This window comes from Bos taurus, chromosome 2 (assembly GCF_002263795.3).
Source record: "Bos taurus isolate L1 Dominette 01449 registration number 42190680 breed Hereford chromosome 2, ARS-UCD2.0, whole genome shotgun sequence".
In the NCBI taxonomy this organism is placed as follows: domain Eukaryota; kingdom Metazoa; phylum Chordata; class Mammalia; order Artiodactyla; family Bovidae; genus Bos; species Bos taurus.
The window spans coordinates 118,051,421-118,076,508 of record NC_037329.1 but is presented as its reverse complement, the minus strand read 5'-3'; the positions used below and the strand labels follow the sequence as shown (position 1 = coordinate 118,076,508).

Here is a 25,088-nt window from a genome sequence, read left to right as displayed (position 1 = left end):
TTGACTTTGTTTATGTCAACTTCATTATGCTGAATATATTCTTTTCTGTTTTGTAGGGTGGATCTACGACATCACCCAAAAATATGACTTTTCCTTCTATATAAGCGGTTTACTCTACATGGTAGGAATCCTCTTTTTACTCATTCAACCGTGTATTCAAATTATAGAACAATCCAGAAAAAAATACATGGATGGTGCAAATGTGTAGTGTCCTGTGATGTTCCGTGTAAGATTCCCTTGTCATCCTCATGCATTCCTCACATGGTTCCTGTGAGGAGCCTGTGACATGTCGTGGGAAAGCGTGTTGTCCCGTAACTGGCACTGTTGTTTTAAATGCCGTTGCCATGGCTTCATGTGAGAGCAGCGCTGCCTGTCCGTGTGGGGAGAGGTGCTATGGACCACGTGCACCTTAGAGATGACAGTGTCCTGCAAAGACAGCCTGTTGAGTCACTGGTAGAAATGCCCTTCTAAAAACTATCTCATCATCCATACTCCGACTAGGGTTTTAGATATAGCTTTTAACACAGAGAATGAAAGCTTCTCAACCTAGTTACTTCTTTGTAAGGTGAAAATAAGGTGTCTAAGTGCTTCTGGAAAACTCAACAGTTACAGGTTTCCCCTGCTTTTTGAAAGTGCTTTTCACTACTTTGCTTTTACGAAAGACCTGCATTAGTTTTTGCTCACAGGAAAAAACTAGAGGAGGATTTTTGCTTTTACAAAAAAAAGGGGAACCTTGTTCAGCGTTTGTTTTGCTGCGAACCTTTGCAGAGGCAGTGCCAAGCTCCCTCCCAGGAACCACACAGGCATCTCAGCATCAAGTCACCAGGACTTTGGATGGTGTCTCTGAGCATCCATGCTTGATCTCAGTTTATTTGTGCATCCATTAGCAAGATGTGTCTGGAGGTCATGGCTTCTTTGCTTTATGCCATTTCAATTAAGGTTTCATAGAATGCTCTCTGCTTTCAGATGGTGGAGGAAACCTGTAAATGAATTTTAAGCACAAGAAAATGCTAGACTTCAGCAAGTGTTACAGGGAGCAATCACGCTACCAGTGTAAAACAAAGGCAGACCCTAATTTCAAAGGCAATGCATTTAGTACAATTAAAGAAACACAGTTTATATTTTTATTAAAGAATTCTGCAGCTAAGGCATACAATTTCTAAATCTTTCTCTAAAAATAGCATTTGCCATTACTCCTAATGCAGTATTATATAGTTATAAACTGAATCTGAGACAAATCTTAACAAATAAATAATATAAATAATATCCTTAGTGAAAGTCATATTTGTGCGTATAACCATTGAGTCAAGGGCTAAAATTCAAGCATTTTTATTCGTTTTATTGGCCTCTTAGTTTATCAGCATGCTCTGGGGCCTATAGACATTTTTTTCTGGGTTTCTCTTACCCAGTAAATAAAGTAGAAAACTAATTGCTGATTGACATGTAAAGCTGGTTGTTTAAATCATTTGTAAAGCATGTTACTAATCCCAAATATAAGACTATCATGTTGTGAGGATAATAAGCAAAAGGCCCTTGGTCCAAACGTCTGTGCACTTGACATTGGAGTGGTGGTAACAAACAGCCCCTCTCCAGTGCCTCTTGGTGTGCTATGGACAATTCATTTGCCTGAGCTCAGCACAGTTTTTAAAATAGCTCTCTTGATTGATTTCATACAGAAGATAACTATGATTCATGACATTGAATAATGCTCTTCCTTTATCGGAGATCTCTATTTTTCTAAGCCAAACATTTTTCAGACTGCAATATGTTCTTCCGAGAATCATTTTGAAATTTCTGGCTGCCTTACTTGTTTACACATATTTTAGAACTATTTAAATTTTCACTCACGATTTGCTTATCACACACACACAAATATTTTAATATCATTGCCGGTGTCTCAGGTCAAATTTATCTAAAGTGAGTACAGACCATTCTCAATTATCCTTGATGATTAGACAGGAATGGTACTAGTAACTGGAGTCACAGAATGTTACCCCAGTCTAATTTTAGCCAGCTGTTTCAGTCTTTTACTCCACCAAACCCTTCAGAGCTGTTAACAAGTGATTACATGCACACATTTCCTTTTTGTTTCATCGCCATTATTTCCTGCTCTAATGTCTAGTGGGAGGGGTTGTGTAATGAAAAAGACCACCAAAATAACAATAATGATAAAAGGCAGCTAATGGAAAGGAGGAACAGAAGCATGGCTAATATACCCACACAATATTACCTCCACTGATTCGAGAATTGCCTGTAAATTATGATAGATAACAAATTGCATGTCATACTCCATTCGGTCCAACACGACCTGTTTGTAATCGTGACAGCTTCGGTTGCTATGAAAGGATCCTGCTCTCTGTTTTTGATAAAGGTAATCTTCAATGCGGACACAGTGTTTTTTCTCTCTCAATATATATTTACCATTAACTTAGGATGATTAGATTGAAAATCATGTTGTGGGTTTTAAAACTGATGACATTGCTTCCTTACTTTCATTTACTGACACGATCAAATTAACAAGTTGTTGTTAGTCGCTCAGTCATGTCTGACTCCTTGTGATCCCATGGACTGCAGCACACCAGGTTTCCCTGTCCTTCACTATCTCCCTGAGTCTGCTCAAATTCATGTCCATTGTGTCGATGATGCCATCCAACCATCTCATCCTCTGTCATCCCTTCTCCTCCTGCCCTCAGTCTTTCCCAGCATCAGGATTTTTTCCAGTGAATTGGCTCTTCACATCAGGTGGCCAAAGTATTGGAGCTTCAGCTTCAGCATCGGCCCTTCCAATAAATGTTCAGGGTTGATTTCCTTTAGGAATGACTGGTTTGATCTCCTTGCAGTCCAGGCGACTCTCAAGAGTCTTCTCCAGGCAGAGTTAAATATCTGGAATGGTGCTATACAGCCAGTGTTAATGTGTGCACTGTTAGTTGTGGATCACAAAATACAAACTTTTTATCCAATGGTCCAGCTTTAAATATCCAAGTTAGACCTGCTCATGTTCAGTCCATCCGGTTGTTTGTTGATTTACTGTATTTATGGAAGTGATGATTTCTTCCAAATCAAATCCTCATTTTACAAAAACAAAGTAAGTCTTACTTGCAATATTCATGTTGCCAACAGAAAAAAAGAGAATGCTTGTAAAGAATTACAGCGAGTACATTAATATATCCTGTTTAAAATATTATTTACAGTTCTTTGAAGATATTATAAACAGTTGATTGTAATGTTATATGCTTTATAGGTTTTCCCTCATGTATCCAAATAATTTTATTTACATATAACTAAATAAATTTTGTCCACTTTAAAGTTGGTCAGTGAGTTTCTGTACAAAATCTTTATTTTCTTGGTTTTAAGAGGAAAATTCCGAAGGGATGATTATCAGTTCGGTTCTTTCCCTGGAAAAGAGTTTTTCTCTAGGTGTGGTTACCAAACCTGCTTCCCAGGTGGCACAGTGGTAAAGAACCCACTGCCAATGCAGGAGACATAGGAGACGTGGCTTTGATCTCTGGGTGAGGAAGATCCCCTGGGGTAGGAAATGGCAACTCACTTCAGTATTCTTGCCTGAAAAATCCCATGGACAGAGGAGCCTAGTGGGGGCTACATGGAGCCACAGAGTCAGACATGACTGAGTGACTGAGCATGCATGCATGCATGCATGGTTACCAAACCACCTGGAGAAAATTACCTAACATTAACTGTTAGAAGGCCAAGTTTAGCTACAAAATTTAAAAGGTTAAAAACCTTTTAACTGAGCAACTACATTTCTAAAATTTTTTGTACATGAACAAAGACAAATGAATAAGGGTTGTTTGATTTATTGTTGGCTATATAAAAGACTGGATATAATTTAAATGTCCATCAGTGGGAACTGTTTAATAAAGTATGGTATTTATGAAAATATTACAAAAAAGAGATAGATCTATCTATAAAATTAGAAAATGGTATTCAACAAGATATATTGCTAAGAGAAAAAAATCAAGATGTGTAATGCACTCCCAATTACATTTTTACTAACTACAAAAAAGGTGATTCATGGCTTGTGTGTATGCATATATATATATATACACACACACACATATGTATATATATATGGAACATTTCTGGAAGGAAACACAAAAAAACATTAACAATGTTCAGCTCTGGGGAGGAAGTTTGGGTTCTGGGGTGGGACTGACATTTTCCCTTATACACAGGATGTTTTTCCAATTCAAAACTTGTGTCCAGATTTTTTTTTCGTGTTTCATCTATTTATTTATTTTTAGGCCACAAGGCATGTGGGATCTTTAGTTTCCCAACCAGGGGTCAAACCCACACTCCCTGCATTGGAAGCATGGAGTCTTAACAACTGAACGGCCAGGGAAGTCCCCCAAATTGTTTTAAATGCAGGTTCCTGGAGCTACATAAAAACCTAGTGGATTGGAATCTTGGGGGATGGGGCCAATAAATCTTCCTTGTAGATAAGCTTATCAGTTGATTCTTGTTATTGTTGACAGTTGCTTAGTTGTGTCTGACTCCTTGTGACCCCATGGACTGCAGCACTCTAAGCTTTCCTGTCCTTCACCATCTCCCAGAGCTTGTTCAAACTCATGTCCATTGAGTTGGTGATATCATCCAACCATCTCGTCCCCTGTCATCACCTTCTCCTCCTACCTTCAATCTTTCCCAGCATCAGGGTCTTTTCAAATGAGTCAGCTCTTTGCATCAGGTGACCAAAGTACTGGAGCTTCAGCTTCAGCATCAGTCCTTCCAATGAATATTCATGATTGATTTCCTTTTATAGCTCTGACTACACAGACCTTTGTGAGCAATGTAATGTCCCTGCTTTTTGATATGTTGTCGAGGTTTCTCATAGCTTTTCTTCCAAGAATCAAGAGTCTTTTCATTTCATGGCTATAGTCACCATCTACACTGATTAAGGAGCTCAAGAAAATAAAGTCTGTCACTGTTTCCATTGTTTCTCCATCTATTTGCCATGAAGTGATGGGACCAGATGCCATGGTCTTAGTTTTCTGAATGTTGAATTTTAAGCCAGCTTTTTCACTCTCTTTCACTTTCATCAAGAGGCTCTTTAGTTCCTTTTCACTTTCTGCCATTAGGGTAGAATCATCTGCATTTCTGAGGTTATTGATATTTCTCCTGGCAATCTTGATTCCAGCTTCTGCTTCATCCAGACCAGCACTTCACATGATGTACTCTGCATAGAAGTTAAATAAGCAGGGTGACAGTATACAGCCTTGACATACTCCTTTCCCAGTTTGGAACCAGTCCGTTGTTTCATGTCCTGTTCTAACTGTTGCCTCTTGACCTGCATACAGGTTTCTCAGGAGGCAGGTAACGTGTTTCCGTCTCTTTAAGAATCTTCCACAGTGTGTTGTGACCCACACAGTCAAAGGCTTTAGCATAATCAATGAAGAATAAATTGATGTTTTTCTGGAATTCTCTTGTTTTCTGTGATCCAACAAATGTTAACTATTTGATCTCTGGTTCCTTTGCTGTTTCTAAATCCAGCTTGAACATTTGGAAGTTCTTGGTTCACATACTGTTGAAGCCTAGCTGGAGAATTTTGAGCATTACTTTGCTAACATGTGAAATGAATGCGATTGTGCAATCATTTGAACATTCTTTGGCATTGCTTTTCTTTGGGATGGGAATGAAAACTGACCTTTTCCAGTCCTGTGGCCACTGCTGAGTTTTCCAGATTTTCTGGCATATTGAGTGCAGCACTTTCACAGCATCATCTTTTAGGATTTGAAATAGCTCAGTTGGAATTCCATCAGCTCCACTAGCTTTGTTTGTAATGATGCTTTTAAGGCCCACTTGACTTCGCACTCTAGGATGTCTGGCTCTAGGTGAGTGATCACACCATTGTGGTTATCTGGGTCATTCAAATCCTTTTTGTATGGTTCTGTGTATTCTTGCCACCTCTTCTTAATATCTTCTGCTTCTGTTAGGTCCATACCACTTCTGTCCTTTATTGTGCCATCTTTGAATGAAACATTCCCTTGGTATTTCTGATTTTCTTGAAGAGATCTCTAGTCTTTCCCATTCTATTGTTTTCCTCTATTTCTTTGCACTGATCACTGAGGAAGGCTTTCTTATCTCTCCTTGCTATTCTTTGGAATTCTGCATTCAGGTGGGTATATCTTTCATTTTCTCCTTTGCCTTTAGCTTCTCTGGGCTTCCCTGGTGGCTCAGACGGTAAAGCGTCTGCCTGCAATGCGGGAGAACTGGGTTCAATCCCTGGTCGGGAAGATCCCCTAGAGAAGGAAATGGCAACCCACTCCAGTACTCTAGCCTGGAAAATTTCATGGATTGAGGAGCCTGGTTTCAAAGAGTCCACATGGTTTCAAAGAGTTGGGCACGACTGAACAACTTCACTTTCTTTCTTTCTCTTCTTTTCTCAGCTATTTTTAAGGTCTCTTCAGACAACCATTTTGCCTTTTTGCGTTTCTTTTTCTTGATGATGGTCTTGATCACCGCTTCCTGTACAGTGTTACAAACCTCTGTCCATAGTTCTTCAGGCACTCTATCAGATCTAATCCCTTGAATCTATTTGTCACTTCCACTGTGTAATCATAGGGGATTTGATTTTGGTCATACTTGAATGGTCTAGTGGTTTTCCCTACTTTCTCCAATTTAAGTCTGAATTTTGCAGTAAGGAGTTCATGATCTGAGCCAGTCAGCTCCCAGACTTATTTTTGCTGAGTGTATAGAGCTTCTCCATCTTCAGTTGCAAAGAATATAATCAATTTGATTATGGTATTGGCCATCTGGTAATATCCATATGTAGAGTCATCTCTTGTTTTGTTGGAAGAGGGCATTTGCTATGACCAGTGGGTTCTCTTGGCAAAACTCTGTTAGCCTTTGTCCTGCTTCATTTTGTACTAAAAGGCCAAGTGAAAGAAAGTGAAAGTTGCTCAGTCGTGTCTGACTCTGTGAACCCATGGACTATAGTGTCCTTGGAATTCTCCAGGCCAGAATACTGGAGTGGATAGCTGTTCCCTTCTCCAGGGGATCTTCCCAACCCAGGGATCGAACTCAGGTGTCCCACATTGCAGGTAGATTCTTTAGCAGTTGAGCCAAACTGCTCAACTTTCCTGTTGAGAAGGCCAAACGTTCCTGTTACTCCAGATATCTCTTGACTTCCTACTTTTGCATTCCAGTTCCTTTATGGTCACTAAAATTGGAGACCAGCTTTCAGTGTATTTAAGAATAACACATTCCAGGGACTTCCCTGCTGGTCCAGTGGTTAAGACTCTATGCTTTCACTTCAGGGGCTGTGGGTTTGATCCCTGGTCAGGAAACTAAGATCCTGCATGCCCTTCAGCACGACCAAAAAATAAACCATTCTAGCCAATTTGAAAAAGCAACAGTGAGTTTATTAGCATGGTTTTTTCCTTTTGCTAAATCGCTACCAGTGTAACACTTTAATAAAGAGAAACTTGTGAGTTATTATTGTATTTTAACAAATTAAAAATAATTTTGTTTTCCTGTTAGAAAAGTATTGTTATATGTTCATTGATATACTGAATTTGATAAGCATATAAGTATGTATTAGTATACTGAAAATAGAATAAAAATAAGCAACAAGAAAAAAAATTTTAATGTAATTCCAATACTCTGATACAGAGATTGCAATCTTTTATATCTTCTTACTTTTTGTGTGTTTCACAAAAATCACTTTTATACTTTAAATTACAATGTATAATTAAATGTTATTATAAAGCAAATTATAATGTGTTCTTTGCATGAACACTGTGTCAGTGACATTTCTCTGTATCAGTTGATACGCATCTTCAGTCCAGTGGTCTCAACCAGCTTTTTCACTCCAGCACAACTGAGGGATTAACATAGTTTTGATAATGGTATTCTATTTCAACTCTTTTTTAAGGGGCAAGGAGAGGGAGAAAAAATGGTCAATTTATGTCCAAAAAAATTCCATGTGACAAATACCTATCTGCAATATCACTTTTAATGATTGTATAAATTATAATGTTTTAAAAACAAACTTCCCTGGCAGCTCAGTGGTAAAGAATCCACCTGTCAATGCAGGAGACACAGATTCGATCCCTGATCCAGGAGGATCCCACATGCCACGGAGCAAATAAGCCCATGTGCCACAACTACTGAGCTTGCACTGTAGAGCCCACGAGCACAGCTACTGAAGCCCATGCTAGAGGCTATACTCTGCCCAAGAGAAGCTGCTACACTGAGAAGCCTGTGCACTGCAGCTAGGGAGGAAGCCCCTGCTCACCACAACGTGGGAAAAATCCAAGCAAAGCAACGAAGTCCCAGCCAATGAAGAATAACCAAAAATAAATAAATCTTTTTTTAAAAAAATAAAAACAAACTCCTGATTGTTGGCCACTTAGGTTGTTTCTGATTTTTAACCATAATGTGTAATGTTGTGATAAATACTTCTCTCAACCTCCAATCAGTTTCAAGTGCTCACCCTGACTCCCTTGCTTTGATTATTTCCTTTTTTCAGGATGAAATTCTGGTCGATCACTACCTATGGAGCATTCCTAGTACACAGTATTTTTATTCCACTGTGTCCTTCCATAGTTCCTTTCCACTCAACAGATGTAAACTGGGCTCCTAATAGAACAAGGCCAGCTCATGCAAAGCGCTTGCCTGCACGCAAAGGAAGCTACTGTTGCTAAAAGTGACAATTTGATTAGGACGCTAAGGGAAATTAGACCTGTGACCTGCTTAAATGAAATTGTAATTAATAATGTAAAATACATAGAGGCTCAAGAAGACAATTGAAGAACCATCCCTAGGTACGTCTGCTTGTCAAATGAAAGACACCGACTACAAATCCTAGACTTAGAGTTCTCAGACTCTTGGGTCTCAGGTCCCCAATGAAGTCCCAAAGATCTTCTGTTTTTATAGGCTATATCTTGTTGATATTTACCATATTAGGAAACAAAACTAAGAAAATTAAAAAAATATTTATGTTATTACTTCATTCTAAAATAACAATGAACTCACACTCGTTTAAAACATTTTTTGAAAAGTAACCACATTTCCCCAAAAAAATTTTAGTAAGAGTAGTGACATTGTTTTACATTTTTGCAAATTTCTTTAATATTTGGATTAACAGAAGACAGTTGGGGGTTCTCATGTTTGAGAACAGATAGGGTTCTCATGTTTGTTTCTGCATGCAATCTGTTACCTCACACTTTTTTTAAAAACCTCCCTGGAAAGCTAGAAGAATTTGGGTCTTTTAAGCATGAGCTGCCTGTATTCCTTGCACCCTGCAATAAATACTGTATTTTCCTTCACCACAACCAGGTATCAGTAGATTGGCTTTGCTGCTCTATCAGACTCAAGTTTGATTTGGTAACAATTTTGTCACACAGGATATTCAAAAAGATGTGAAATCAAGAGTAAAGATTTCATAAAAGTGATCATTTTTACTGTTTCATCAAGGATGTCCTTAAGTGAATCTGGCCCTTATTTGACTACAAGCATGCCAATGAAAAATACAGTGACTTCTGGTACATTTGAGTGGCCCTGCTCTGACTGGTGCCAAGGCACTAACAGCAGCCACCATTGCCCTGCATCATCAGTACAAACCTCAACACAGTGACTCCAGGATCAACCATGAGACTGAATGAAGTTATTCAGTATTTTGAACGTTTCAGCACCCCTTGTGTTTGCTTCTAAGCATTCACATAAAAGATCTTTGTCTAGTTGGTGTAACACTGGATGAACACAAGCAAAATGGCGAGTCTGGACACATCCGTTGATTTGCCTGTTTGTGAGACAGAAGTACCATTCTGCAGAGAAGGTATTGACTTAGCCTTCCTGTTTGCAGCTTAGTCTTTGCTTTCACCAGCTCCTGTATGATTATAAAGTGGTGCCACTGTGACGTCTTCTTCTGACTCTCTGGCCAGCCAGCAGTCGGCAGTGTCAACTCGAAGGCTCACATGCCTTTCTGCCAGAGGAACTTTCTGTGATGGCACACACTGCACAAGTTGCCTACCTGCAGGGACTCCAGTGGCTTTGCCTTCCTGGGTTGAAAAGCTATAATGAACAATTTTTGGCATTTAATGAATTCATCACATCTGCATTTGAAATATTCAATTCCTTTTTCTTTAGACTCTGAATGATTTCTCTTAACATGATGCCACAACTTATGAGGTAACACAAAGGTAAAATTTTAACATTGTAAAGCCAAGGAATAGGTAGCTTTTAAGTCATATTTTGTTTCAAATCTATACTTTTTTTCAGTAGATTTTAGATTCATCTTTTTCAGCATCTTTGCAATTAGATGGTACAGCTGTGAACCAAGGAAACAAGATTTCTAATCTCCCTGAAAGTTAATGATCCTTGCTTAAATATAACAGTAAATGGAGTGTGACTTAAACGTAACACTGAATGGAGGGTTGTAAAGCCAAAATGTTGGGGGAACAGTGGTGGGGGAGAAAAGGCTGATGTTGAATTGCAAAGATGGAAGCAGCAGCATTTGGCATCAGGAAAGGAAAACTGAGTCAGGGCAGAGAGCAGATCACTGGCAATACATTAAAGATGCCATAAATGAATTGTGTGGACCTCCAGCAGTCAAAGCAGGATTGGGCTGAGGGTCTCAAACTGGCACTGGGGAGCCTCTTCCAATGTCAGGTAAAGTGGGAAGAGGTGCGAGTTCTTGGGAAGGCCTGGTCTTTGGTGGAGGAAAGTAGCAGGAAGAAGAGAGGACTGAATTTGGGAAGGTGCCAGTGAGACATGGTCCACTCCGTAACTCAATCCTTTACTTGGCTTGCTCTTAGAGCATGTGAGGGCCTTGAAGAAGAATATGCTTATTATTATTTAAATAAATGTATAGTAGTATGCTTGCTTCCCAGGTGGCGCAGTGGTAAAGAATCTACCTGCCAATACAGGAGACACAGGAGACATGGGTTTAATCCCTGGGTTGGGAAGATCCCTTGGAGGGGAAAATGGCAAGCCACTCCAGTATTCTTGCCTGGGAAATCCCATGGACAGAGGAGCCTGGTGGGGTACAGTCTGTGGACACGACTGAGCGACTGAGCACGCACACATGCACATATAATAGTATGCTTATGGAAAAGTGGGCAATAATCCAGTTCGTCAAAGGCTTGGAACAGGGACTTCCCTGGTGGCACAGTGGATAAGAAATGCATCTGCCAGTGCAGGGGACATGGGTTCCATCCCTGGTCCAGGAAGATTCCACATGCTACGGAGCAGCTAAGCCTGTCCGCCACAATTACTGGAGCCTGCTCACTCTAGGGCCCGTGAACCAAAGTCCTGAGCCTGTGTGCCTAGAGCCTGTGCGCCCCAACAACAGAAGCCCTTGAACAGAAGCTCCACAATGAGAAGCCCGTGCACTGCAATTAGACAGTAGCACCCGCTCACCTGGAGAAAAGCCTGTGCAGTAACCAAGATCCAGCAAAGCCAAAAATAAATAAAATTATTTTTTTAAAAATTGCAGATTCCATATAATCAAAGTTTAATGCTTGTAATATACTAACCTCTTCAAGAATAAAAAGCAGTAATAGAAGTTGACATGGAGTAAAATATACATATTTCTTTAGTTTATAAATTAAATATTCACATATGCGACTGTTAATAAATTATTTTTATAACACTAAACATATGAGTCATTGGAGAATATCAGCATTTTACTTTTACAGTTACAATGGTGAGTGATAGCCGGGTAGAAGCACTTTTGAGTGAAAAGACAAAAAGAGACAAAAGTATAAACTGCTGTGGCATTTCACTCTGAAACGATGTGTCATGAACGAAGCAGATTTATCTGTCCACATAAAAACTGTCAGCAGAGGCGGAGAGGCAAAACCACCATCGCCTCCCCATGGAGGCGGGAGAGAGAGGCAGAATGATCGACCACTGAGGTTGCTGATGTCTTACAGCATTTTAGGTTGATGATACTGCTCCTATTTTGGTAAAAATAATTTCAATTAGGTAATAAGGCAGTGAAATTATGAGGGCAAATAATTATTAAAATCAGCTAATAACCTATGTTGTTTAACTATTAATAATAGCCAACATACAGTAATTCATTTTTAATTATTTCATTTTTAGCATCTTTTTATCTTATAACCTTTGATATAGATAGCAAGTTTTTAAACAGCCATATTTGTGTTCTTATTAATGCAGGTTGAATCTAGCTTATTATGCATGCCCATAAGCTTTCAGAACTCAGTTGATAAAACATTACACATGAAATTTTTAAGCTGTTGACATTTTGCATCAAGGTCACAAATGGGTTGTAATTTGATATTTACACAGTTATGTTGACTTGCCACAGTGTACATGCACACAGTGGCTGTCCACACGTGGTATTAACCTGTCACTGAAAACCTGGCCGGGAGTGAAGTCTGGAACTTCCAAGTGAAGCAAAGCAGCAGGAGCCACACAGAGGCATGAGCCCTCTGCCTGCGTGCCAGCCACCCTGCCTCGTTCCTGAGCAGGACCGGAGGCCTGGGTCTCTCGCCAGTGAAATCTTTGCTCTGTGCTTGGACTAAATCCAGACGCCACTTTGACAGACACTTCATCTGCCAGGAAGCAGACTGCATTTGATTTCACAGACAGCCCTGGAAACCCAAGACTGAGTGTTAAGGGCGCGGGGATGAGGGTTAAAATCTGATCTGGTAGGAATCCAGGTTTAGTAAAACAGGAAACAAGAATCTGTCACTAAGCCATGGCTAGAGAGCTGTTCCTGAGGAGTGAGGTGTTGAGAAAAGCCAGAGCCCACCTCTGGCTCCCATTTAGGATGTCCCGGGGCATCACAGGAAGGTCCTCTGGCCTGGGGAGGGGGCTGTATTTTTTCTAGGTAGCAAAGTGGAGATTGCAGGCAAGAAGCGCTGATAAGGTTGATAAGGTGATGGGAGGCTGAGAACTACTTTGTTCTGTACCCTGAAAGGAGTCATGAGACTATTCACTGTATGGGTACTTAATTGGTATGAGCTCTCAGGAAGAAAACAATTGTTAAAGTAACTCATCTCAGGGAGGTAGAATTTTCCTCCCTGCAAACTGTACTGCTTTTGCCCCTCTGCCAACTTAACAGAATACAAACTGTGCTGGGGTTTTCAACCTCCATTACCACAGCCTGTGTGTGTGTGTGTGTTTTCTTTAAATACTTATTTCTTCACGTCTCCGTTGTGTCCTAAGGGATCTTTCTTTGTGGCTAACTCGCTGGCATGTGGGATCTTAGTTCCCCAACCAGGGATCAAACTCATGTCCTCTGCACTGTGGGATGGATTCTTAACCACCGGACCACCAGGGAAGTCCCAACCTGTGTTCCTAAAATTCCCTGTTATACTCACATGTGGAATCTAAAAAACACAACTGGTGAATATTACCAAAAGAAGCAGCAGACTCACAGGTCTAGAGAAGAAACTAGTGGTCACCAGTGGGAGGCAGGAAGGGGAGGGGCAATGTAGCTGTGGGAGAGTGGACAGTGCTAACTGCTGGGAAAAGATAAGCTCAAGGATGTATTGTACAACATGGGGAATACAGCCAATACTTGGCAATAACTATAAGTGGAAAGTAACCTTTAAAAATCTGTATAAAATATTTTAATAAAAATAAAGATCAAATACCCTCCCCGCAAAAAAAAAAAAAATATCCCTGTTATGAAAGTGATGATACTCCAGATTCCTTGCGGGGAGCAGCATCTCTCTAAGAAATGTTTACAGGTTTATTTGACAACATAAAGTCCTGAGACGTTAAACTCTGCACCCAGTCTACAAGCAGAATGTCTAGGCTTCTCTCCAGCCACGTCCCAGGGGGCCAGGTCAGAGGCTGTCCACCTGGGGGACACACGCCTGGCATCCCTGGTCCACAGGGTGGGGGCCCTGAATACCAGCTTCGAGGAGCAGAGTTGGGGAGGCAGCTGCCCTCACGGGAGCACTCCCCCCAACTCTGTGGCCCCTGTCCCCTCACAGCTCCCTGTGGGCACACTGAACCACCTACTCGTGGGTGGACTCAGATGACACAACACCAGGAAAAACTCCAGAAGCCCACTTCCCCCTTTCCAATGCCTAGATAAAATACATCTGGAATAAAAACCTGCCAATAATCATTTATTATTTCCATACAGCAGAAGCCTCTTTTCTAATGGGGTGGCAGGACATGGGGGCCTCCTTCCTGCAGCCCCCCACCCCTCAGTGGTGCTGGGGTCACGATCTGACCCTCCCTGACCTGTAGCCGAGACTGTGGTTCAGGCAAAAGACCTGGCAGAGGCAGGCAGGGTGCTGCGTGCGTGTGCAAGTACTCTATGACACCTTGAATCGGCAGCGGTTCCCTTAAGGGAAGGCAGCGGAAGAGGTCTGACACAGAAGGAAAACACAGCCGTGCCTCCTACTCCCCGGCGGCGGGAACTTGTGCATCTAGAGCTGACTGCTTCGCTGGCTTCCCTGCCGCTGCTTCCTCTTGCGGAGGTGCCGCTGGAGCTGCAGCTTGTTGGTGAAGTACATCTGTCTCCAACCCATGTCCTGGGCCAAGGCTCGCATGTCGGGGGTGATGTGGTCACAGGAGCTCCGGACGATCTGCTCCCACAGTTCGTCCGACATGCACAACTGTGGGTGGAAGAAGTCAGAGGGCGGTGACATCACACACGGGTTAAGGGAAAGTCATTCACTCACTCACTCAGCATCGCTGTCCAACTCCTGCTGCCCATGAGACCTGGGAGGAAACACCGCGGGTTAATGGAGAGATGCAAGCCATGGTTCCAGTTCCTGAAATTTCCTCTGTGGGGAGAGAGGCAAGCACCCAAGTATCTAAAGGACTGAGCAATACTCGATTAAGAGAGTGAACCGAGTCCTGATCTCATTTGAGGTGCAAAATGCCAGCTAGTTATAAATAGTGCCCATACAACATAACATAGTTAGTTTATGCAGATAGGCTGGTAGGGTGAATTTTTTTTAGCCACATAGCAGAGGCTGACAATGTGTGGTTGACCCATCTTCACCCAGGGCTGCAGAAGCATTGCTAACTGCTGCTCAGGTGCCTTCATGTTAAACCCTGGCTTAAGTCACCTCTGGCTTCCCAGGTGGCTCAGCGGTCAAGAATCTGCCTGCCATACAGGAGACGTGGGTTCGATCCCTGGGTCGGGAAGATCCCCTGGAGTAGGAAATGGCAACCCACTCCAGTATTCTTTCCTGGGAAATCCCATGGATGGAAAAGCCTGGAGGGTTACAGTCCATAGGGTCACAAAAGAGGTGCACAGGACTTAGTGACTAAACAACAACAGATAACAACTCTCCCCTGGGGTTGTTCAGTGGACACCTTAGCTCACTGCGGGCTGCTCAGTAGTGAACCACATCGAAACAGACAAGCAGCCCTTGGAGACTGCCAATCGGCACACTAAAATTTACACACTCCTGGGCCCAGCGTCCTGTCCACAAGTTTCTCTCCAAGTCCTTTGCATGCTTGACATCACACCATGCAGCAGAGTGGCCTGGAAAATTTGGTCTGCTCCCTGAGCCTGTAGGCACAGGGCAAAGAGAGCTGTTCTATGGAATACCGTCCCCTGGATATCCCTCTGCTCTCTGGTCCTTTACCTGAGGGCCAGGAGGTTAAGGACAGACAAGACCCCTCCGGCCCAGTATCTTCACAAGACCATTTTGCCCTCCCACAAGCTCAAAGCTGCTACAGTTCAGCTTCCACTAACCAAAGATTTCCCACCAGGACTTTTCCAATTGCTACCATCATTTATGACAATGCTGTTCATCAGCCTCCTGCTACTAAACATTCTTACCATGGAGATTTCCTGATCCCTTGCTGCCATTCCCCCAAATCCTTCTTAAAGCTTCCGTTACATTTATTATCTCTGACCTTAGCGACGGCCATGGTTTGTTTTTTGGTGTGTGTATGCAAGACCAGGAGCATTGAAAGATGCTTGGATTTTTGACATAGCACAGTGATAACCCCAGCAACTCAAAATGTGCTTGAAGAAGGGTCCCATGTGGGCCCCAGGACACTTCCTGGTTCCACTATTCCTGTGCCAACTGGGCACTCAGGGGAGTTTGTCGCCAACCTGATTCCCCCTTTCATGGGTTCCATCCAGTGGTCATCACATGTGAAAATCTAGCAGTGGAAAGAAGAGCAGGAGTTCCCTAGTCATCCAGTACTTAACAATGTGTTTTCCAATGCTGGGGACTTGGGTTTGATACCTGGTTGGGGACCTAAGATCCCACATGCCGAGGGGCAACTGAGCCCATGCACCATGACCACTGACCCTGTACATGCTCCTCAGTCTGACCTCTAGGCTCTTCTCCACACACACCCTTCTTCTCACATTTAAACGTCCAAACAACAGTGGCAGCACACCACACTCCACCTCGTCCTCCCACAGCTGAAAACGTGTCTAGTCTTTGCCTTCCACTCTTGCCACCCCACTCCTGCCAAATCCCAACAGTCACTGCAGACCTGGATGAGGCTTGTTCCTTCTAGTTAATCCCAGTTCATCTTTGTATCCTAGAATTATAGTCAATGGGTACCAACTTGCCCTACTTAAAATACTAGGCAAAAGGGAAAGAGGAAATATTGGTTTACATACAAATGCATATATCACTGGGTGAGGAAGAAAATACAGGGAGCTGCTACAGTCCTGGATTCTGAAACTGGTCGCCAGCAGGAGCTGTGTTTGTGATTTTCTCATTATACTCCCTGTTCCATCTTCCTTTTGTCCTCAGCCAGCACCTGAACTGGTCAAGATTCTATACCTACTGATGTGATCCAACCCTTCTCCAATTCCTGCCAGGTGCAAGCACTTCTTGATCTTATCGGTAGAAGATATTTTAGTTTTCTTAATTAGGTTTTGCCATTGAATGTGCCAGTATTAGAAGGCATTTGCCAGAGGAAATCCCTGGTGGTCCAGTGGTTAGGACTCTGTACTTTCACTGCAGGGGCCACGGGTTCAATCCCTGGTGGAGGAACTAAGATCCTCGAAAACCATGTGGTGCAGCCCAATTAAAAAAACAAAAAACAGAAACAAAAAAACTCAGCTCATGTGCATAGATGGTCTGAGTCCTAGAAATACTTCTCTGTAATTCTCTTGAGAACCAGCAAGTCTATTTTTCTCTGGTAAATAGGATTAATCACCTGAGTCAATATAGTAATGCTCATTTGGGTGGTTTTTTCTTTTTCTTTTTTCTTTTTGCCTGTTTGTCCAGTGGCATTAGGAGCCCCAGATAGACTGGGAACACTTTTAATTTCTAGTTTGGTGGAATCATTCTTGTTCTTTACGTGAATGTATTGCTTCTTTGACGATCAACATTTCTAGCCTAGTAGCAGCCAAAGCTGTGAAGAAGAAAGCAACATTTTTTTTCACATTGGTGATTAGGTGTGACTCCAGGAGAGGGTTCTCCCACGTCCATCCTTCGGTTGTAGCTACAGAAGAAAGAGGACCACATTCCATTCAGTGACTGGGAGCGTGTATTACATCCTGTCAGACTGCACTCCGACCTTCCAAAGTGTTGTCTGTTAGCTGATGAGATGAAGGAGTAAGTGCCTCTAAAAAGCCATTCCCTCATTCGCTGAAAACAACTATTTCTAGATAGTGGAGTATATGCTAAGAGTGGGAAATTTTGTACTCATTATCTTATGTATTTATGTCTATTTATTTAATAAGTGAATTTATTTATTTCAGAAAAAAATCATCTAAAGCAATCTTGTGTGGGCTACCATAATGGAAAAATAAGGCATTGGGTCAGTTTATACACAAGTTGCTGAAGGAGCATGGTGTGCCAGGAAAGCAGACCCGGACCCAGATTAGGAACCTCAGCCTGGAAAGACACGTCGCTGCTTCCTCCAGGTGGAGAGGGTCCAGTGTAACTGACCTGGTGGTGGTGTTTAGTCGTCAAGTCACATCCAACTCTTATGTGACCCTGTGGATTATAGCCCACCAGCCTCCTCTGTCCATGGGATTTCCCAGGCAAGAATACTGGAATGGGTTTTCATTTGCTTCTCCAGGGGATATTCCTGATCCAGGGATTGAACCTGCATTCCTTGCTTCTCTTGCATTGGCAGGCAGATTCTTTACCACTGGTGCCACCTGGAAGCCTGTGTAACCCACCGAGCACTTTGTTAATGACAGGACCCCACCTTAGAGTACCTTCCTGGGGGCTCAGCATTGCCCCTCCTGTGATGGTGGCCAGATTAATCTTGAAAAAAGGAGACTCATGTGGTTGAGTCTATGTACAACTTCCATCCTTGCCACCTGGGCACTTGGTTTATGAACCCAGCTGGGGATAGGCGCTAACTAACGTCCACAGAACAGACCACCTCATCCATCTCATTACTGAAGATGTCCTCGGCACTGAGTGCTCTTTGGTGAACAGTCCATGGGACACAAATATCCTGATTCTTTGGATTATTCTGAAAAGTCAATCCAAATACCTCTTTCCCCAAATTCCACATTAATCTCCAAATCTGGTTCAAGACCATCTATGCAAAACATCAGCCTTTGCCCCACAGGAATTCAAGAGCTGTTTCTCAGTAGCAGAACAGTTATCTGCAAAAGCATCCATGCCTTTGCTCTAAAACCTGAGAGATATGAGCTGTAATTTTCCTGATGATGCAAGGATCAAGATAGACCATAGCCATACAGGCCACAGACACTCTAAGTACCAATCTGCAAGATCGTAAGGAACAAGTGATTCATCTGTTTACCCTGCATTCTGGCCCAGCTGCTGGGTCCCACTTAAATCTGGCAGCTTTATGGGCTACTTGGTAAATGAATCAGAGAAGCAAACTCAAATGTGTTGTATGTTACCTTGAAAACTAAAAAGATCCTCAAAGAGCTGTGTTGCTTTCTTAGGACGCGTCAATTCAGTCATTTCTGATTCTTTGTGACCCTATTGACTGTAGCCCACCAGGCTCCTCTGTCCATGGAATTCTCCAGGCAAGAATCAACTGGAGTGGGTTGCCATTCCCTTCTCCAGGGGATCTTCCCAATGCAGGGATAAAACCCAGGTCTCCTTCACTTCACGCAGATTCTTTACCATCTGAGTCCAGGGAAGGCCTTTTTGAGTAGCAAGTTACAATAAGGCAATGGATTCTAGATAACACATGGAGATGGCAGGTCTCTCAATTTTTGAGTTCATCTCCAACTCTTTCACATAGACATATCTTACACCAAGGCACCTAAGCTACCTGCTACCCTTGCTCAGCAGCATGATGTCATCAGTGTGGACTAGCATGTAAGACGGTATGCTGCTGCTGCTGCTACTAAGTCGCTTCAGTCGTGTCCGACTCTTTGCGACCCCATAGACGGCAGCCCACCAGGCTACCCTGTCCCTGGGATTCTCCAGGCAAGAATACTGGAGTGGGTTGCCATTTCCTTCTCCAATGCATGAAAGTGAAAAGTCAAAGTGAAGTCACTCAGTCGTGTCCGACTCTTAGTGACCGCATGGACTGCAGCCCACCAGGCTTCTCCATCCATGGGATTTTCCAGGCAAGAGTACCGGAGTGGGGTGCCATTGCCTTCTCCGGTAAGAAGGTATAGGAGTCAATATTTCTGTGATGTAAGTATGACTCACAGCTGGAGAGCTGACATAGTACTCAGGCAAAACGATGAAGTGCGCTGCTATCCTCCCCAGGTGAAAGCAAATCTACTGTGTCATTCCTTCTGGAAAATCCAGGAAGATATAAGGAGGGTGCGTAACAGGTAGTGGCAAGGTAGGAGGTGAGAAATGATTGAGAAATGATCAGACTGTAGATATATTTTGAAGGCAGGGTTCATGTGACTTGCTAGTGAATTAAATGAGAAGCAGGAGGAAAAGGAAGAATTAAAGATGAGCTCTTTGACTTGAACAGCTATGTAAAAGATGTTCAGTTACAAGACAGTGATGCCTTTTATAACCTGAATCCCTGAGGGACTTTGTGGAGCAGGGCCTCCTGTCAGCCTCCAGTGGGTATGAATCATGAGAGAAATGAACATCTATTATTGTCTCAAGCCACTGGAGTTTTAGGGTGGTTTGTGCCCCAAGTTACAATCTCTAACCTGGTCTATCCTAATATGATGAGTAGTGAAAACTTTTGAACTTTTCTAGTGTTTGATATGTAACTGCAATTTAAGGATGACTACAAGCTTTGACTCCTTCACAAGATAATGACGGGGGTCCTTCTTGTAGTGAAACTCACTGAGGATGGATCACCTTTGTGGAATCCCATCAATGAAATGAGAAACTGCTATAGACTCAAGCCATCTTCTGATTTTATCCATTCTGTCAGTACAAATGCCTGGAAAATCCCATGGACAGAGAAGCCTGGCAGGCTACAGTCCGTGGGGTAACAAGAGTTGGACACAACTTAGCAACTAAACCACCAACCAGTACAAATTCCAAGGTTGCAGACTTGGTTCAGCAGAAATGCTGTTGTTGTTGCTTAGTCACTCAGTCATGTTCAACTCTTTGTGACCCTATGGACTGTAGCCCACCAGGCTCTTCCGTCCAGGGGATTTTCCAGGCAAGAATACTAGAGTGGGTTACCATTTCCTTCTCCAGAGGATATTCCCCATGCAGGGAATGAACCCAGGGACCTCCTGAGGCTCCTGCATTGTTGGCATATTCTTTACCACTGAGCCACTGGGGAAGCCCTGTCATTAGAAATGCCTCAGAGGTAAATATTCTAAAGATGTATTAAAAAGGAATCTGAGCTATCACAAGTATACAGTAACATAGCAGGAAGGATGGGGCTTCCCTGGTAGCTCAGATAGTAAAGAATCCGCCTGCAATGCAGGAGACCCAGGTTTGATCCCTGGGTTGGGAAGACCCTTTGGAGAAGGAAATGGCAGTCCACTCCAGTATTGTTGTCTGGGAAACCCCATGGACAGAGGAGCCTTGTGGGCTACAGTCCATTGAGTCTCAAAGGGTGGGACACAACGGAGTGACGAAGCACCACACACACAGCAGTAAGGACAGTGGTACGCCCTGAGGTGTGAGGACCTTTTTTGCCTTACTGCTCATGGGTGCTCCCATGTGACCCGAGGAAAAGTCTTTCAAGGCCACGGCCTGTCACTGTGGGACCTACCTGCTGCAGCTCTTGTCCAAATGAGTGAAAAAACACATTTGCATGCTTAACTCCATCTTCTAAGAGACAGAACTTTTTCCTACATTCTTCGGGTACCAAGGTAGATAAGGTAACCAGCAAACACAGTTGATTTGAGCACTGGCCCTGACACTTAATAATTAAGTCCTCCTGGACATCCTACTTATTGCTCTAAGCCTGTCTCCACATCTGATCTTGCATTTGGTCATCTAAGGAGCAGAATAAAGTGATTTAAGCACACTGGCCACTGAGTAAGGCTGCCTGGGCACAGCACCTGACTCCATTGCTCATTACTTGTGTGCTTTATCTGAGTCTCTATTTCCTCCTTGATAATCAAGACTGGGTGGTCTCTACCCATCCATCCCACAGCTCTGCTTGAGGACTGCACTGGATTATGTACATCCAATGCTTAGCATATAGTAGATATTCAGTAAGTGGTACTTACCGTGACTACATGGAAATGATGTTAAACTTTTAGTGCTGTGAAAGTTACTGGGGGTAACACAGGTAAAGTACCTGGAAAGATGTAATTGATGGGGAGGAAGGGGAGACGGAACAGATGCTACCTCAGTCATTTCTGAGAAGACACCGGAAAGAAAGGTCCCATGGGCACCTAGCTACTGGGGGGCCAGTTCAGTCACCATGGTTGGGAGTCTGGGGAGGTCCAGCACCAGGATTGAGAGCTCCCGCCACCATGTGACAGCTGTCTGAAGGTGAACTGACTATGCACCTGACTGATGTCCCCCACCACGGACCCACCTGGTGTGTGGACCCAACTGGTCGTACCAGCTGCCACTACCCACCCATAACTTCAGGAGGCCAAGCAGTCCACTCTCACCACCCTTGGCCTGGCCTTGGTGGGGTCCTGCTTTGCTCCCATGCATTCTGCTTTCTTTCTGGAGAAGGGGAAAAGCATGTAAGCATTATCTCTGTTCATGATACTATTATACTCACTTTGGAGCAGAAAGCAGGCTATAGTCTTTACTTTCATATTTCATGCTGGTCTCAACGTATTGCAATAAAGGAAAAGAGTGAATTACAAACAGAAAGGAACAGAATAATAGGCCATCATCATTTAAGACCCTTTCTGCATAAATATTAAAGGCAAAAACTATTATATTCACATCATGAACGTTACTGTTAAACAGCAATACTGAATCTTATGATACTGACAACGTTCCAGACACTTTGATGTTAGGCAGGTCATTCATTGTTTTATCCCACCTTCAACAGTCCTTCAAGGTCCAGTTTCTTTACTCAGATTACAAAGTATTCTAAATATAAACAATAAAGGAAAACTCTTAAAAGATTTCTTAGTATTAAAAAAAAACAAACAGATCTGAACCTCCTTTTAAAAATATGAACTCTAGATGATTATATCTTTCCCAGCACAATACATTTCAGGGTGTCAGTGTATCTTATATAACAGAGATTATGGGAGAAAATGATGAGGTTTAGGGGGAAAGGAAGGAATTCTTAGAGCTGAAATTTCCACCAGTGTAACTTCATTTATGGCTCATCATATTTCATAAGGAAAATATTTAGTTTTGTTTTGCATTATAAGTTGGTGCACAAAATACCCCCAGCCAGGACTCCAAACCCTGGGGCTCTTTGGCTTGATGCATGTCAGGGTGCAAAACACAAAAGACCCATCTTGACTCTGATTCCAGCCACTTGGATCCAAAACATAGCTGATCGTGGATTTAGCTCCCCCTGGTGGTGGTGCATGAACTTAACATACATAAACTGTGCAGAAGTTGTAAGGGATGGATCCTTCAGTTCAGTCGCTCAGTCATGTCTGATTCTTTGTGACCCCATGGACTGCAGCACGCCAGACTTCCCTGTCCATCACCAACTCCCAGAGTTTATTCAAACTCATGTCCACTGAGTCAGTGATGCCATCCAACCATCTCATCCTCTGTCGTCCCCTTCTCCTCCTGCCCTCAATCTTTCCCAGCATCAGGGTCTTTTCAAATGAGTCAGTTCTTCACATCAGGGATCCTAGGACGTACCTATTAATAGCTGAAATCTTTCCTTTTACAATGTGAAAGTTAAGGCTGAGAGAAGATACGGGTGTGGCTGCCCAGGGTTCATGGTGGGGAGTCACTGAGTGAAGAATAGAACCCAGCTCTCTTGGCCTCAAGCTGATTTAAACACCCACACTCTGTGCACAGTGGAGATGTCAAAACAACCCTGTCACCCCCACCCCAGGCTTCCAGCCTTTCAGAGTCTCATGAGATATTTTATCTGTAGAGTTTTAATAGCAAGTGGTCAGATTCTTGTCCCAGATGCTTAGAATTTTGGGGTTGTAAATAAATTCACTTGCTGGGTCCACCAAGAACTACCCAATCCAACGCTTGGAGCCTGGCCTGGCTGTATCCACTGGCTCCCCAGGTGGCTTGCCTACTTGGCCAGACCTGGGACTCACAGGTCATAGAGAATTTGGGACCATGAGGAAATATCTGCTCTCCATAGGCCAAAACGTGACAGAGGAGGGACTTTCTTCCTCAGTGGGTTTCACGGGGGCCTGTCCCTGAGTTCCGGACGAGACAAATATGTCCATTTGCTAGTCACAACCGTACCTACCTCCTCCTATCTGGACCTCAGCAGCCCCCAGGAAGGTCTCACGTGGCAGCCTCACCTCAGTGCTGCTAAGTCGCTTCAGTCGTGTCTGACTCTGTGTGACCCCATAGACGGCAGCCCACCAGGCTCCCCCATCCCTGGGATTCTCCAGGCAAGAACACTAGAGTGGGTTGCCATTTCCTTCTCCAATGTAGGAAAGTGCAAAGTGAATGTGAAGTCGCTCAGTCGTGTCCGACTCTTAGCGACCCCATGGACTGCAGCCTACCAGGCTCCTCCATCCATGGGATTTTCCAGGCAAGAGTACTGGAGTGGGGTGCCATTGTGAGCCCACCACAACCCCAGGGCTGGCCCTCAGTGTGATGTTCTGGTGTCCCGTGACACAGGACCCACCTTTCAAGGGTGTGCTCATCTGAGCCAAGTTCCAGTAAAGAAGAGGGGCTTCCCTGGTGGCTCAGATGGTTAAGAATCTACCTGCTAATGCAGGAGATGCAGACTCCATTCCTGGGTCAGGAAGATCCCCTGGAGGAGGAAATGGCAACCCACTCCAGTATTCTTATCTGGAGAATCCCATGGACAGAGGAGCCTGGCAGGCTGCAGTCCACAGGGTCACAAAGAGTCGGACACGACTGAAGCGACTTAGCACACAGCACACAGAATGACTAAACAGCACCGATAGGGAGGATGCCTCTGTGTTGGTGTACCCAGAGAAATACAACCTTCCAGCTCACCAGACCTTTGGATGCTCATCCCTGGAGGCTCCATGGCTTGGTCAACGTGAAATCAGAGCAAGGCCAGGCAGCCAGATGGCCCTGATCACTGGTGGCATTAAGTGTGATAAGTGGAAACTTACAGACTTGGCTGTGGCCTAGCACCACGGGCTCTCCCAGGCTCAGACTCCCGCCCACCCAGAGTCCCCACACCCTCTGTGTCTCTCATGTGTCTTTATGCTTCCAAGGCAAACTCAGTTCTGCAGAGTCTGGTCTGGCCATAGTCTGGGGCGTTATTTATAAATAGCAGAGGGAAAACAACCTGAATGTCTATCATTAGGGATCTAGTTTTAAAAATTACAATTTGTCCACATGACAATAACTTAAATCACTTTTCTAAATTGAAGATTTATATGTAGACATGAAAGAGTATCTAAAATATGTTTTAGATAAAAACACTGACAGAGAACAATATATAAAGTGCTACCATATGCTTTTATGCTTTTTAAAAAGAGTGTGTATATGTATATATGTTTATATGCTCACACATCTCACACACACACACACACACACACACACACTTACATGTGCATAGACTCTCTCTGGAAGGACATACAAGACACTGGTAACATGACTGTTGCTGGAGATGAGAATTAGAGGAATGAGGATCAAGAATGGGAGGGAAAATCACTTTTTACTACACATTAAAAGACATAATTTTTTTCAATTGTCAACCTGGTTATTGTAATGTAAATCAAT

General features: G+C 43.2%; 2 protein-coding genes across 9 annotated transcripts in view; one reads left to right on the top strand and one right to left on the bottom strand.

The window, feature by feature from the left end:
• Window positions 1-8,367, top strand: part of SLC16A14 (solute carrier family 16 member 14) — a 38,924-nt gene extending 30,557 nt beyond the window's left edge. For 3 of the 6 annotated variants that reach the window (XM_024976653.2, XM_005202980.5, XM_024976659.2), the window contains exon 5: window positions 57-8,367. In XM_024976653.2, the coding sequence (XP_024832421.1) occupies window positions 57-208 (152 nt within the window). In that variant the 3' untranslated portion in view covers window positions 209-8,367. The remainder of the gene's footprint in view (window positions 1-56) is intronic. The other 3 variants (XM_005202981.5, XM_005202982.5, NM_001192187.1) reach the window with 3 other exon arrangements.
• Window positions 1-25,088, bottom strand: part of FBXO36 (F-box protein 36) — a 119,803-nt gene that overhangs the window by 5,533 nt on the left and 89,182 nt on the right. Inside the window, exons 4-5 of one of the 3 annotated variants that reach the window (XR_009491173.1) lie at window positions 14,188-14,564; window positions 761-11,918 (exon numbers count right to left, since the gene is read on the bottom strand). Coding sequence is in view for 2 of the 3 variants with exons in the window: in NM_001082617.2 (NP_001076086.1) it covers window positions 14,376-14,564 (189 nt within the window). In the remaining variant the exon portion in view is untranslated. 3 annotated transcript variants of the gene reach the window in all.